At 40.2% G+C, this 13,023-nt stretch overlaps 1 protein-coding gene across 1 annotated transcript; it reads right to left on the bottom strand.

Annotated features, from left to right (window-relative positions):
- Positions 1–10,286: 10,286 nt before the first annotated feature.
- Positions 10,287–12,082, bottom strand: c2cd4a (C2 calcium dependent domain containing 4A). Its single transcript, XM_029668949.2, has 2 exons — positions 11,905–12,082; positions 10,287–11,756 (listed from the first exon to the last, which is right to left on the bottom strand). The coding sequence occupies exon 2, from the start codon at positions 11,730–11,732 to the stop codon at positions 10,380–10,382; it is 1,353 nt and encodes a 450-aa protein (XP_029524809.1). The 5' UTR covers positions 11,733–11,756; positions 11,905–12,082; the 3' UTR covers positions 10,287–10,379.
- Between the last annotated feature and the right edge of the window lie 941 nt (positions 12,083–13,023).

The raw sequence follows: 13,023 nt of genomic DNA, 5'->3' as shown, positions 1-13,023 counted from the left end.
TAGCATGTATACTGTGAACAGCCAATGTATTTGGAAAGAGCTGTGTGGCAAAGTAGGGTGTTCCTGTTTATATAAGTTAGATCCATCTGAGAAGTCCAAGCTAGCTTTGTCTGTGGTTGTTATATCAGTTCCATTCAGGGCCTGATTGAGATGGCTATGGGCAATTTCATGGTAATTTCATGGTGATGCTGAGACTAAGATTTAACAATGTCCACAGAAATTGTTACAAAAACACATTTGCTTGAAGAACAGTGCAGATGCAAAGTTTTGCAACAGAATGACGGTTTGTGCTACAGTATTTGTGCCGTTAGTCTGTTACCAAACTTTGCATCTGCACTGTTCTTCAGATAAAAGTTTTTTTGTCAAATGTTCAGTGGACATTGTTAAAAGTAGTCCTTGTGAATAGTGTTAAATGGTTTGATTAACTTTGCAATCATTGGTTTTTGTGTGACATACATTTTAAAGTGAAAAACCTAAGTCTCAGCATCACTGTGTTATGGTGGAATTGCCCCTATATAATGCAGCAGGGCAGGTGCACAAGCTTCCAGACACAGCCAGTACATGCCAGTCCAACATGCTTCAAGCAGCTTCCTTTCCTACTGTACCTTCTGCTGACCACATAACGAGCTAGGTCAGAGGTCACCACGTTGTATTGTATCAAAGGCTATTTCTTCCTTTTCTATATCTGACTGTATACAGTATATGTCGCTAGTAGGTGAAGAATAATGAGATTGTCTGTGCTGCCTTAGCTGAATGAGACCGCTCTTACTTATTGTGTATATGGCATTTCATTCTCCCCCATATGTATCGTAGTGAACTGAACTACATACAGTTGAAGTCAGAAGTTTACATACACTTTAGCCAAATACATTTAAACTCAGTTTTTCACAATTCCTGTAATTTAATCCTAGTAAAAATTCCCTGTCTTAGGTCAGTTAGGAACATCACTTTATTTTAAGAATGTGAAATGTAAGAATAATAGTAGAGAGAATGATTTAATTCAGCTTTTATTTCTTTCATCACATTCCCAGTGGGTCAGAAGTTTACATACACTCAATTAGTATTTGGTAGCATTGCCTTTAAATTGTTTAACTTGGGTCAAACGTTTCGGGTAGCCTTCCACAAGCTTCCCACAATAAATTGGGTGAATTTTGGCCCATTCCTCCTGACAGAGCAGGTGTAACTGAGTCAGTTTTGTAGGCCTCCTTGCTTGCACATGCTTTTTCAGTTCTGCCCACAAATTTTCTAGGTGATTGAGGTCAGAGCTTTGTGATGGTCACTTCAATACATTGACTTTGTTTTCCTTAAGCCATTTTGCCACAACTTTGGAAGTATGCTTGGGGTCATTGTCCATTTGGAAGACCCATTTGCAACCAAGTATTAACTTCCTGACTGATGTGACGTTGCTTCAATATATCCACATAATTGTCCATCCTCATGGTGCCATCTATTTTGTGAAGTGCACCAGTCCCTCCTGCAGCAAAGCACCCCCACAACATGATGCTGCTACCCCCATTCTTCATGGTTGGGGTGGTGTTCTTTGGCTTACAAGCTTGCCCTTTTTCCTCCAAACATAACGATGGTCATTATGGCCAAACAGTTCTCTTTGTTTCATCAGAGCAAAGGAAATTTTTCAAAAAAGTACAATCTTTGTCCCCATGTGCAGTTGCAAACCATAGTCTGGCTTTTTTATGGCAGTTTTGGAGCAGTGGCTTCTTTCTTGCTGAGCGGTCTTTCAGGTTATGTCGATTATAGGACTTGTTTTACTGTGTAAATAGATACTTTTGTACCTGTTTCCTCCAGTATCTTCACACGGTCCTTTGCTGTTGTTCTGGGATTGATTTGCACTTTTTGCACCAAAGTACGTTCATCTCTAGGAGACAGAACGCGTCTCCTTCCTGAGAGGTATGATGGCTGCACGGTCCCATGGTGTTTATACTTGCGTACTGTTGTTTGTACAGATGAATGTGGTACCTTCAGGCATTTGGAAATTGCTCCCAAGGATGAACCAGACTTCTGGAAGTCTACAATGTTTTTTCTGAGGTCTTGGCTGATTTCTTTAGATTTTCCCATGATGTCAAGCAAAGAGGCACTGAGTTTGAAGGTAGGCCTTGAAATACATCAATAGGTACACCTCAAATTGGCTCAAATGATGTCATTTCGCCTATCAGAAGCTTATAAAGCCATGATATAATTTTCTGGAATTTTCCAAGCTGTTTAAAAGCACAGTCAACTTAGTGTATGTAAACTTCTGACCCACTGCAATTGTGATACATTAAATTATAAATGAAATAATCTGTCTGTAAACAATAGTTGGAAAAATTCCTTGTGTCATTCACAAAGTAGATGTCCTAACCGACTTGCCAAAACTGTAGTTTTGTTAACAAGAAATTTGTGGAGTGGTTGAAAAACAAGTTATAATGACTCCAACCTAAGTGTATGTAAACCTCCGACTTCAACAGTATTACTGACATACTGTATCTGTATATAGCTGAATGCCACATAAGACCTGAGGTTTGCTATAGTACAAGGTTCATCGTAGGAATTGGATCATTTGAGATCATTTTTACTATAAAATAAAAAATTAAATGTTTTATGTTTTGTAAGGCTTCCATCAGTTCTGTGACACTGGAACAATCAATAACCAAGAGTTAAATTTAGTGCATCTGCTCTGTCTGTGTAATCATGTCATAAACCTAAAAGAATGAATCGTCAATCCCCTCAACACTGACTCGACACAGCTCATACCATACACATTTTGGTTAGCTAAATCCTCATTCAGAACACACATGCTATCTCCTGTCTCTCCAGATGCAAATTAATTATTGGAGTGCCCCCCCAAATTAGCATCACTGCGGGCTGGCACGCTGTACGTCCTCAGGCAGGCATTAGTGTGTGGTGACGTGGTACAGGCTCCGATGGCCACTCTGCATGACTGATCGTGTTTCAGCTCACATGACGTGACGCAGGACCCTGACGCTCCTCTAATATTTATACCCCAGTAATTACTTCCAATGACTTAGCCTGAGTCTGGGCCCATGGATGGACTTTGGACTTTGGCAACCTTGATTTAGCCTGATTGTATCATAAACAGAGGGCCTACCTCTAACTCATGATAACAGTTATATCAGTGTGATTAAATTATCACCTCTAATTCTTTTTTTGTCACTAGCTAAAAATAGTGAATTTGTTTTTATTCACGATTTAATACCTTTTGATTTGGATCAGTTTTGGGTTAAATCTGCTTCTGTTACCACTGTACTATTCATGGGCATGGGAGAACAAAGTCCAGCAAGAGAGATTAAGTTGTCGTTACATGATGCTGTGAAAGTCAGTTTAGTACAGATTTGTACCTTGTCAGCTTGGGGGTTTTGAACTCGCAACCTTCCGGTTACTAGTCCAACGCTCTAACCACTAGGCTACGCTGCCACCCCAGCTTTTTAAATTAAGAAATGCATGAAGGTACCCATAAGCAATAATTTCTGGTGAAAAATAAACTTCTACATGTATTCCCATGGCAATCCTATGTTAATAAATAACAAAAATAAATACATTTTAATAAAATGATGTCATTATTATCATCTCTCATCTCACCGCTAAATTTAAACCACCATATTTATTTGACTTGGATGTACAGTACCAGTCAAAAGTTTGGACACAATTACTCATTCACAGATTTTTCTTTATATTTACTATTTTCTACATTGTAGAAGACATCAAAACTATGAAATAACACATATTGAATCACGAAGTAACCAAAAAAGTGTTAAACCAATCAAAATATATTTTATATTTGAGATTCTTCAAAATAGCTACCCTTTGCCTTGATGACAGCTTTGCACACTCTTGGCATTCTCTCGACCAGCTTCAGCTGGAATGCTTTTTCAACAGTATTGAAGGAGTTCCCACATACACGTATGCTGAGCACTTGTTGGCTGCTTTTACTTCACTCTGCGGTCCGACTCATCCCAAACCATCTCAATTGGGTTGAGGTCTAGTGATTGTGGAGGCAAGGTCATCTGATGTAGCACTTTGAATGTATTAATCTAATGTAATTTATCAGAATTCCAGTAAAGCCTCATTTTACCCTTCTCTAGTAAGATGACAAATTCTTTGAAAGTAAAACTTGGAACCAAAACACATTACGTCACTGCAGTCTGCTTGCAATGTCCAATTCCAAAGTACAGTATATTTCCAAGGAAGTATTATTTATTATACAACGGGTGGGTGTAATCCTGAATGCTGATTGGTTGATTGGTGTCTATTCAGCAAGTACCACTGGCTAGATCTGTGACGTTAAAATGCCTATTTACTCTGTTCCATCTGACTGCGCAATACACTGTCTCATCAGCCCAGCCAGGCATTTTATAAAATTGATCTCCACTATAAAAAGCATCTAGACATTATCTCACATTACTTTGAGACTAACATTTAGTTTTCAACAGCGGAGATTTGTATAAACCTTGAATATCCGTCATTTTCAACATTGTTCCAATATTCAAATTCTATCTCCAACTGTCCCATAGTAAGGAACATGTTGGGAGTCGGGACGAGACATGCAGGCAGGTAGCGTTTCTCAGCCAGTCAAAATCATGAATCAGCCTACATCATTTTTTATGGATATATACAAAGAAATGTAAATTGAAAAAAGGTCAAATGAAATGAAGTGCAGCTAGTTTGCGGCCTTTCCAACCTCAGTTTGAAGTGATTGTGTTAGCTGACTAGATCCTCTAAAGAACAGTGTCCGGACGAGTGAGCACATTTTTTTATGTCAGACAAAATCATGCCTCATTAGCTCCTTTTATGGATGTGTCCAAATAAATGTCACTAGAAAACAGTTTAAACAAATTCAAATGCAGCCACTATGTTGTTATTCTGGCGTGACTGTTACCCGTAGTTGGCTAGCTAGCAAGCAAGGGAAAATAACGTTGCCAGCCAGTATGGCAATGAAACATTTAGAAGAAACGACTGATACAGAACAAAAGGACTGAACGACTGTGTCGCGTCTCTGGCAAACTAACTGATAGAATGAATGAGAAGCCGGCTTGGGTATCATCCCTAGATTTGTGTTGGTAATATTATCTTGTGGAAGGATTAATAAGTATGAATAAATTCATCAAGATAATGTTTTTAATGCAAATATGTCAATTATTATTTTAGTATGTTGGTAACCCGCTGTATAAAAGTGATAATGCCCTCAAATGTGTTGTTTGAAGGACTTCATCTCGGATCTCATCTCTAACAACACCCGTGCTAATATATCCTCCAAACACTGACTTCTCTGGCATTATCATTTAAGTGGAATATATTTTGGCAAGATTAACAAAGTCTGATCAAACAGCATTTACGATAAGAAAGTAACACAGTATGGCTCTTTGTCTTCAAAGTCTTACAACAAGAGGTGAGGCTCTAAAATAGACATGTGAGATAAGGAATAGGAAGGAACTAGCGTGTGATTTCTGGCATGAAAACAATCTTCCATATCACTAAAAATAAGTAACCATAAATAGAGTTGGTCCTACACTTGCCCTGGAAATGTACTGTAAAGGTCCAGTGAAAGAACACCAAGTTCTTGATGAAAAGATAAGAATATCCGTACTACTTAACTTACTACAGTACATACAATAACAGTGTTTATAAAAAGTAGGCCTGCTTCTGAGGATAGTTACATATGAATTATGTAGAGTGCATTCGGAAAGTATTCAGACCCCCCGACTTTTTCCACATTTTATTACGTTACAGCCTTATTCTAAGATTGATTAAATAATTGTTTTCCCTCATCAATCTACACACAATACACCATAATGACAAAGAAAAGACAGATTTTTAGACATTTTTGCTCAATTATGAAAAAATAAAAACATAAATATCTTATTTTAAGTATTCAGACCCTTTGCTTTGAGACTCGAAATCGAGCTCAGGTCCATCCTGTTTCCATTGATCACCCTTGAGATGTTTCTACAAGTTGATTGGAGTCCACCTGAGGTCAATTCAATTGATTGGACATGATTTGAAAAGGCACACACCTATCTACAGTGCCTTCTGGAAAATATTCAGACCCATTTACTTTTCCACATTTTGTTACATTACAACCTTGTTCAAAAATGTATTAAATAAAATCGTAGACCGGCACAAACCTGTCTATATACAGTTGACAGTGCATGTTAGTGCAAAAACCAAGCCATGAGGTCAAAGGAATTGTCCGTAGAGCTCCAAGACAGGATTGTGTCGAGGCACAGATCTGGGGAAGGGTAGCAAAACATGTCTGCAGCATTGAAGTTCCCCAAGAACACAGTGGCCTCCATCATTCTTAAATGGAAGAGGTTTGAAACCACCAAGACTCTTCCTAGTGCTGGCCGCCCGGCCAAACTGAGCAATGGGGGAGATGGGCCTTGGTCAGGGAGGTGACCAAGAACACAATGGTCACTCTGACGGAGTGCTAGAGTTCCTCTGTGGAGATGGGAGAACCTTCCAGAAGGACAACCATCTCTACAGCACTCCACCAATTAGGCCTTTATTGTAGAGTGGCCAGATGGAAGCCACTCCTCAGGAAAAGGCACATTACAAGCCGCTTGGAATTTGCCAAAGCCCACCTAAAGGACTCTCAGACAATTAGAATCAAGATTCTCTGGTCTGATGAAACCAAGATTGAACTCATTGGACTGAATGCCAAGCGTCACGTCTGGAGGAAACCTGGCACCATCCCTATGGTGAATTATGGTGGTGGCAGCATCATGCTGTGGGGATGTTTTTCAGCGGCAGGGACTAGGAGATTAGTCAGGATCGAGGGAAAGATTAACGGAGAAAAGTACAGAGAGATCCTTGATGAAAAACTGCTACAACGCGCTCAGGACCTCAGACTGGGGTGACGGTTCACCTTCCAAGAGAACAACGACCCTAAGCACACAGCCAAGACAACACAGGAGTGGCTTCGGGGCAAATGTGATATTTCCATTTGTTTTTTTTGTACATTTGCTATAATTTCTTAAAACCTGTTTTGCTTAGTCACTATCGGATATTGTGTTTAGATGGATGAGAGAAAAAATGATTATATCCATTTTAGAATAAGGCTGTAAACAAAACAAAAATGGAAAAAGTAAATGGGTCTGAATAATTTCCGAATGCACTGTACCTCGTGATACCCGAGTCTGTCCCATTTGAGTGAAGCAGGTCAAACATGATGTCATATAACTAAATATAGATGTAGGAATATCCCATGGAGACATTATTACATGGTGGTATTGAGTCCCACTACCTCACCCTCATCTGTGTTAACTAAAGTATCAGGTTAACACAGGAAAGGAATACATTGACGTGGGATATCCATAAACAACAATCACATATGCCAGCTTTAGAAAATCTACCTTTTCTTAATGGCATATGCAGTGATATTTTTGGAACATCTAATCAGCTGTGACCTAAAGCAAACAGTAAACCATTACCCTTTATTCTTTCAAACATATTGATGTTTATTCTTATACTCCAATTGTTCTGTCCATCTACTAATCTGTTAGTGTCATGGTAGAATCTAGGTTTGTTTGCTATGTCTATTGATCGAGATATACAATGTTTTTTTGTGACAATGGATTATAGACAGTGTAATTACAACATAGGGGTTGCTAAGCAGCTTTGGTACAACTCCCAAACCCAGACCAATCATTCAGTAGTTATGGGTGGAAAAAAATCGATACAGTTGCATATCGCAATATTATGACACAAACTGTTCACACCCCTCTTGTTGGTGGAGAGAATTTAGCAGATTTGAAGCTTATTTCCTGCAATTCTACACATTTTGTAATGGGTTGAAAATAAAATATTGCAGTTCTAAAGCAGGTTTTCTTGCAAGTCTATACATTTTGTCATTGGGTGCAAAGAAAATATTGCAGTTTTAAAGCAAGTTTTCTTGCAATTCTATACATTTTGCCATGTCTAATGTGCATTCATATGATATTTGAGTGACAAACAAATTACAAGTTGATCTGGATGTTTCTGACAAGTTATAAATTGCTCTCAATGACTTAAGTGATGATGCACTACCTACCTTTGAAATTGCACCTTGAGCATTCTACTATTACAACTTTCAAGAGTTTAAAAATATAAACCTATCATTGGATGGCCAGCTGAGTCAACAGTCGATACAAAGCTATCCATCATTATCTGTCCCTACACAGGGTCTAGAGACAAAGCCAGCCCCCACGAGTATTGTTAAAATGTAGGTTGGATGTGGGATTGGGTGGGTGCATGCGTCAGAAATTGAGGGGTCCTTATGAAAAAGCCCATGTACTAAAAGGCTACAAGGACACAATCACGCTGTGCTATCTGAACAATTACAAGGACAGGGATTGCAGGTCTTTGTGGCAAGCTTCAATCTGCAATGTAAATTATGGTGATTCATGATTTTTTTCTGTGGGCACTGAAAGCACTATTGAAGCCTTCACATTAGGTTGATTATTCATCCTTTGTCAATGAAAACATTTGTGAATCTGCCTTTAGTCCTGTTATACACCTGGAGCAGGGCATCACTATAATATTTTCGGTTGCTTCAATGTCATTTTTAGATGTAAATGTTGCTTAATTATTCTACAATTATTCTATCACCTATTGCTAATCGCATATTATCACAGAGTTCCCAGGCTCTGAGAAAAGCCCAGCAGTTATATCTAGTGACAGAGGATGGTTTTTAGGCTGGGTCTTAACTGCTGAAAACAGCAGGATGTGCCTCCCTCCCCGAGGTTTACTTTATTCAGCGATTCTGAGCACTCTTCAGGAGGGTACACATCGACTTATACTGTATGCAGAAAAATCACAGTATGTTTTATACTGTTACTGTAAGTAGGAAAACCATAGTATGTTGTATACTGCATGCAAGAAAACCACAGTATGTTGTATACTGTTACTGTATGCAGGAAAACCACAGTATGTTGTAAACTGTTACTGTATGCAGGAAAGTCCAGTATGTTGTATACTGCTACTGTATGCAGGAAAATCACAGTACGTTGTATACTGTTACGGTATGCAGGAAAATAACAGTGTGTTTATTTTATGCAGAAAGACCACAGTATGTTGTATACTTTATCCGGGAAAATCACAGTATACAGTACAAGCAATCTGGCCTGCGAGATTGAGAGCTGGCCTCTAGCTCTTGGGGATACCAGCTACTGTCCCTATGCTGAGGTATAATATATGCCATTTACCAGACACTTTTATCCAAAGTGTTTCAGTAAAATGGGTATACATTTCCATATGGGTGGCCCCAGAGAGGATCGAACCCACGATAATGAGTGAAATGACCTTGGGAAGCAGAAAGAGAGCATGGGGTAGTAAACACTAAGCGTCATTCCAGATGTTCCCACGGTATGAATACCCAGATGGTAGAGGACTGTTGTTGTGGTACTAATTAAGGGGCACATGGTAATGGCATGTGCTTTAGTACAGTGCAACTTGAGATCAACGTCTTTGTGCCCTGGACATTTACATACTCATACTGTATCTACCAAGTTGTGTTATCCCAGAATACACAATTTGTACAAAAAAAGGGGGCAGCATCTCAACTAAAAGATGGGTGGTATTTTCAGTTTTTCATTTTCAAACACCTTTCACGAACTAACACTCTCACTTTACTTTTTTTTTCTTACTAGCTCTGACTTTGCTGAAATCTACTTTACTGAGGAAAAATGTATTTGACTGTGATATGTGGTTGTCCCACCTAGATATCTTAAGATGAATACACAAACTGTAAGTCGCTCTGAATAAAAGTGTCTGCTAAATGTCTAAAATGTAAATGTAAATGATTAACTCATAGCTTTCTGATAAATTGGGTTTTTAGAAGGTCATTGAGAACTGGTCATTAGCACCATCTGAAATTCAGCCAGTTTCTGGTCACCACTGATATACTGATTCCTGCAAAGGTCATTAGGAAATGACAGGCATAAAGGAAATAAGAGAAGGCAAGACTCTCACATCGGCTAATGAGACAGGCATGTTTTACAACTTCCCCTGCTGAGAAAGAGGTACATTGGGAGGGTGGCCTAAGTCTAGACAAAAATAGATAGTCATCCAGAGATGTAATTTTTCTGAATGATGGATAGTAAGAGGAATCTAGAGTGATTATTGCCAGTATGCAAAAAACATATAGGCCTACAACATGTTGGCTGTGTACAATGTGATATCTCGTATAAGGAAGACCTTTCAGTCTTCTGTCACCATATTAAAACATTAATGCTTGCAACAGATGTACTCCATGGCTGCCCTTTTAGATACAAAAGATAAGGAAACAGATATTTTTAATAAAGGATTTATTAGATACAGTATAAAATCTCTGCTCACAGTATAAAAGCAATAATAAATACAATTTAAATAAATAAGACAAATGATTTAAGTTATAACGTGATAATGCTTGTGAGCGGAAGTTCAACGTCCCCCAGAATGTAGTCTCTTTTCATAGTGGACATTTTATTGACAATTTTAAATCTCAGGGAGCGTTGGCAGAGGTCCTCCTCTGAGATGGCATCAAAGAAGAAGTCCTCATTGAAGATAGGGTTACGACTCTTCCTGATGACTGTGCTACGCTGCTTCTGGACCTTTCCAGGCACCAGGGAAAGGCTGACACTGCAGTTGATACTCTTGGGGTCCACCGAGTGAGTGTATAGTCCCTCAGCACTGATGAGCCGCACCCGCAGCCTCTGGTTATCAGGACAGTACTCTGCAGAGAGGCGCAGGGTGCCGTCCTTCCCTATAGGAACCATGCTCTCCCTCATCACCCTTTCCCTGTGCAGAACCAAGTCTATGGGGAAGATGGTAGGAGGAGCCAGACCGAAGCTTGGTGGAAGGCCTTCTACCAGCCCATCTGACGCCCTCCTCATGAAATTGGGACTATTGTCTGTGGAGCTGCCCTCGTCTGTTGACAGGGAGTTGTTTCTGGACACCACAGTCTTCCTGATGTTTCTGGAAAGAAGCCTTTCATGACTCAGTGTTTTGAAGAGGGAAGACTTCGGTGGGGACCTGCTCAGCATTGGGGAGCTGAAAGGGGAGGACTCAGCTGAGGAGGTTGTGTCACTGTCCAGTGTGCCCTGTCTGTTGAGTGTATAACCTCTGGGCGAGAGTCTGGAGGTCAGGGTGTGAAGACTGAAGGAGGAAGGGGAGGAGGATGGGGAGGTAGAGGGGGAGACTCTGGAGCAAGTGTTGGACCTGCTCCTGGGGAGCAGCAGCGGTATGCCACAGGAACCAGGGTCGTTGTGGAACAGGGACTCCTTCCTCCTGGTGTGGGGGCTCTCCAGCAGGGTACAGAAACCATAGCAAGTCTGGGCTTTGGCCATGTGGGGCAAGGAGAGTGCTGCCTGGCTTTGAGGGTCTGCGTTGGTGGTCTCCTCATCACTACAGTCATAAGGGCTCTCGTCCACATTCTCTACCTGGATGATGTGTGGGCTGATAAGCTTTCGTGTTGGGGCCTCCCTCTTAGGGCTCCCCCTCTCAGATTCACACAGGGACACTCTGATGATGGGGGCCTGGCGGCTCTGCTCTGTACCTTTCGGCTCCTGGAAGGATGGGATCTTAGGAGGGATGCAAAACTCTGGGATAGTGTCTGGGGTGATAATATTAGGACACAGGGAAAGTCTCTTGTGTTTCTCAGCTTTCTCTCCAAACATATCTCCAATCCTGAAGCTGTATTCCGTTGAGGGGAGAGGCAGGTTGGTTCTCTCCACGGACACACGGATCTTCTCCACCACCCACATGAGTTCTCTGATCGGGCTTGGTAACTGGAACAGTAAAAGGAAATCCTCATTAGACAAAAAACTAGTTAAATACTAGTTTTTCTTCACAAATTAAAAAATAATTCAACTTTGTATTGAAAACATTGAGAAAAGATCAATTATTTTCAAGTCATGATTATGATGTGATGCTTACCTGGTGTAAATGAGATGTCAGTAAATCCAACACTGTGTCCTTACAGACCGGCTTGTGAGATAGATAACGATGGTAGTAGTAAAAGTCTCTAAGTAGCAGGCTCAGAATCTCTCTTGTTAAGACCAGCTCCTCTGTAAGCGACTGACTGAAAGAGCTGCCAGGCTGTTTAAATATGACCTGGTGGTTGGGAGGAGACCAGGACGACTTCCACACACCCTTCAGTGCTCTGACAGGAACCTCCCCTTGGCCACCCGTTCCCATGGAAACACCCAAGCCACAACACAACGCTCAGTGCCCACAGCAGGGGGAAAGGTCAGACAGATAAGCCAATTGAACTACTTTGAAAATGAACATATGTATCTGACCAAAGGAAAACATGTTCATTGGTTTGTTTGATTTTCCATTTATGCAGATGAGAGGGGGACGTAACCTTGGGTTGTTTACTCAAATAAAGTGAAATGATAAGATTATGGCTGAGTCCTGTTGGTGACCCTAGGTTTGCAGTACTTAAAATGCTGCGACAACATTGGCTTCTAATGAATAGAATGTGGATCAAACCTCTCTAAATCAACCAATGAATTGTGACCAACTGTTAAAAATAGCTTAAGTGTAAGGATGTTGCAAAGACACACTGAAATCGCAATATTTTCAATTATCTTTTAGGGATTTTGAATGCAATGCACTTGAATAGTAGTATAAAATTCACATCACTTGAATACTTAATAGCTGTCTATACGTATGTTCTATGCTGGTACCCACTCTACTGTTGCCTATGTATAATGACTGATATTGACAAGAGGATTACAACCAGACTAGTTGAGCAACTTTAAAACACAATGCTGCTTTGAAGACAAAACGGAGCACGTTCTCACATTATTTTAGACACCTTGAAATGAAAACACAAGTATAATAGGTCTACACTCCACACAAAACAACCTGTCTTAATCCATGCCAACGATACCCTCTTGTGGTGGGAGAAGGATCAGCTTTTCTATAAAATTATATATTTTGGACAGTGAAAAAAGAGGAGTGCCAGTGGAGCAGAGGCATGGACACCTCTAATACCTTACCCATAGATCACGGATGAATCAGGGAATATCTGGAGTTCATTGTCAATAT

The sequence above is a fragment of the Oncorhynchus nerka genome, linkage group LG9a (genome assembly GCF_034236695.1).
Source record: "Oncorhynchus nerka isolate Pitt River linkage group LG9a, Oner_Uvic_2.0, whole genome shotgun sequence".
NCBI lineage: Eukaryota > Metazoa > Chordata > Actinopteri > Salmoniformes > Salmonidae > Oncorhynchus > Oncorhynchus nerka.
Note: the sequence above shows the minus strand (reverse complement) of the source record. Positions and strands in the feature narration are given on the sequence as shown.

What these genes read in the sequence shown, in the direction of transcription:
- c2cd4a (XM_029668949.2), bottom strand. Translation starts at nt 11,732, where the DNA reads ATGTGGGTGGTGGAGAAGATCCGTGTGTCCGTGGAGAGAACCAACCTG.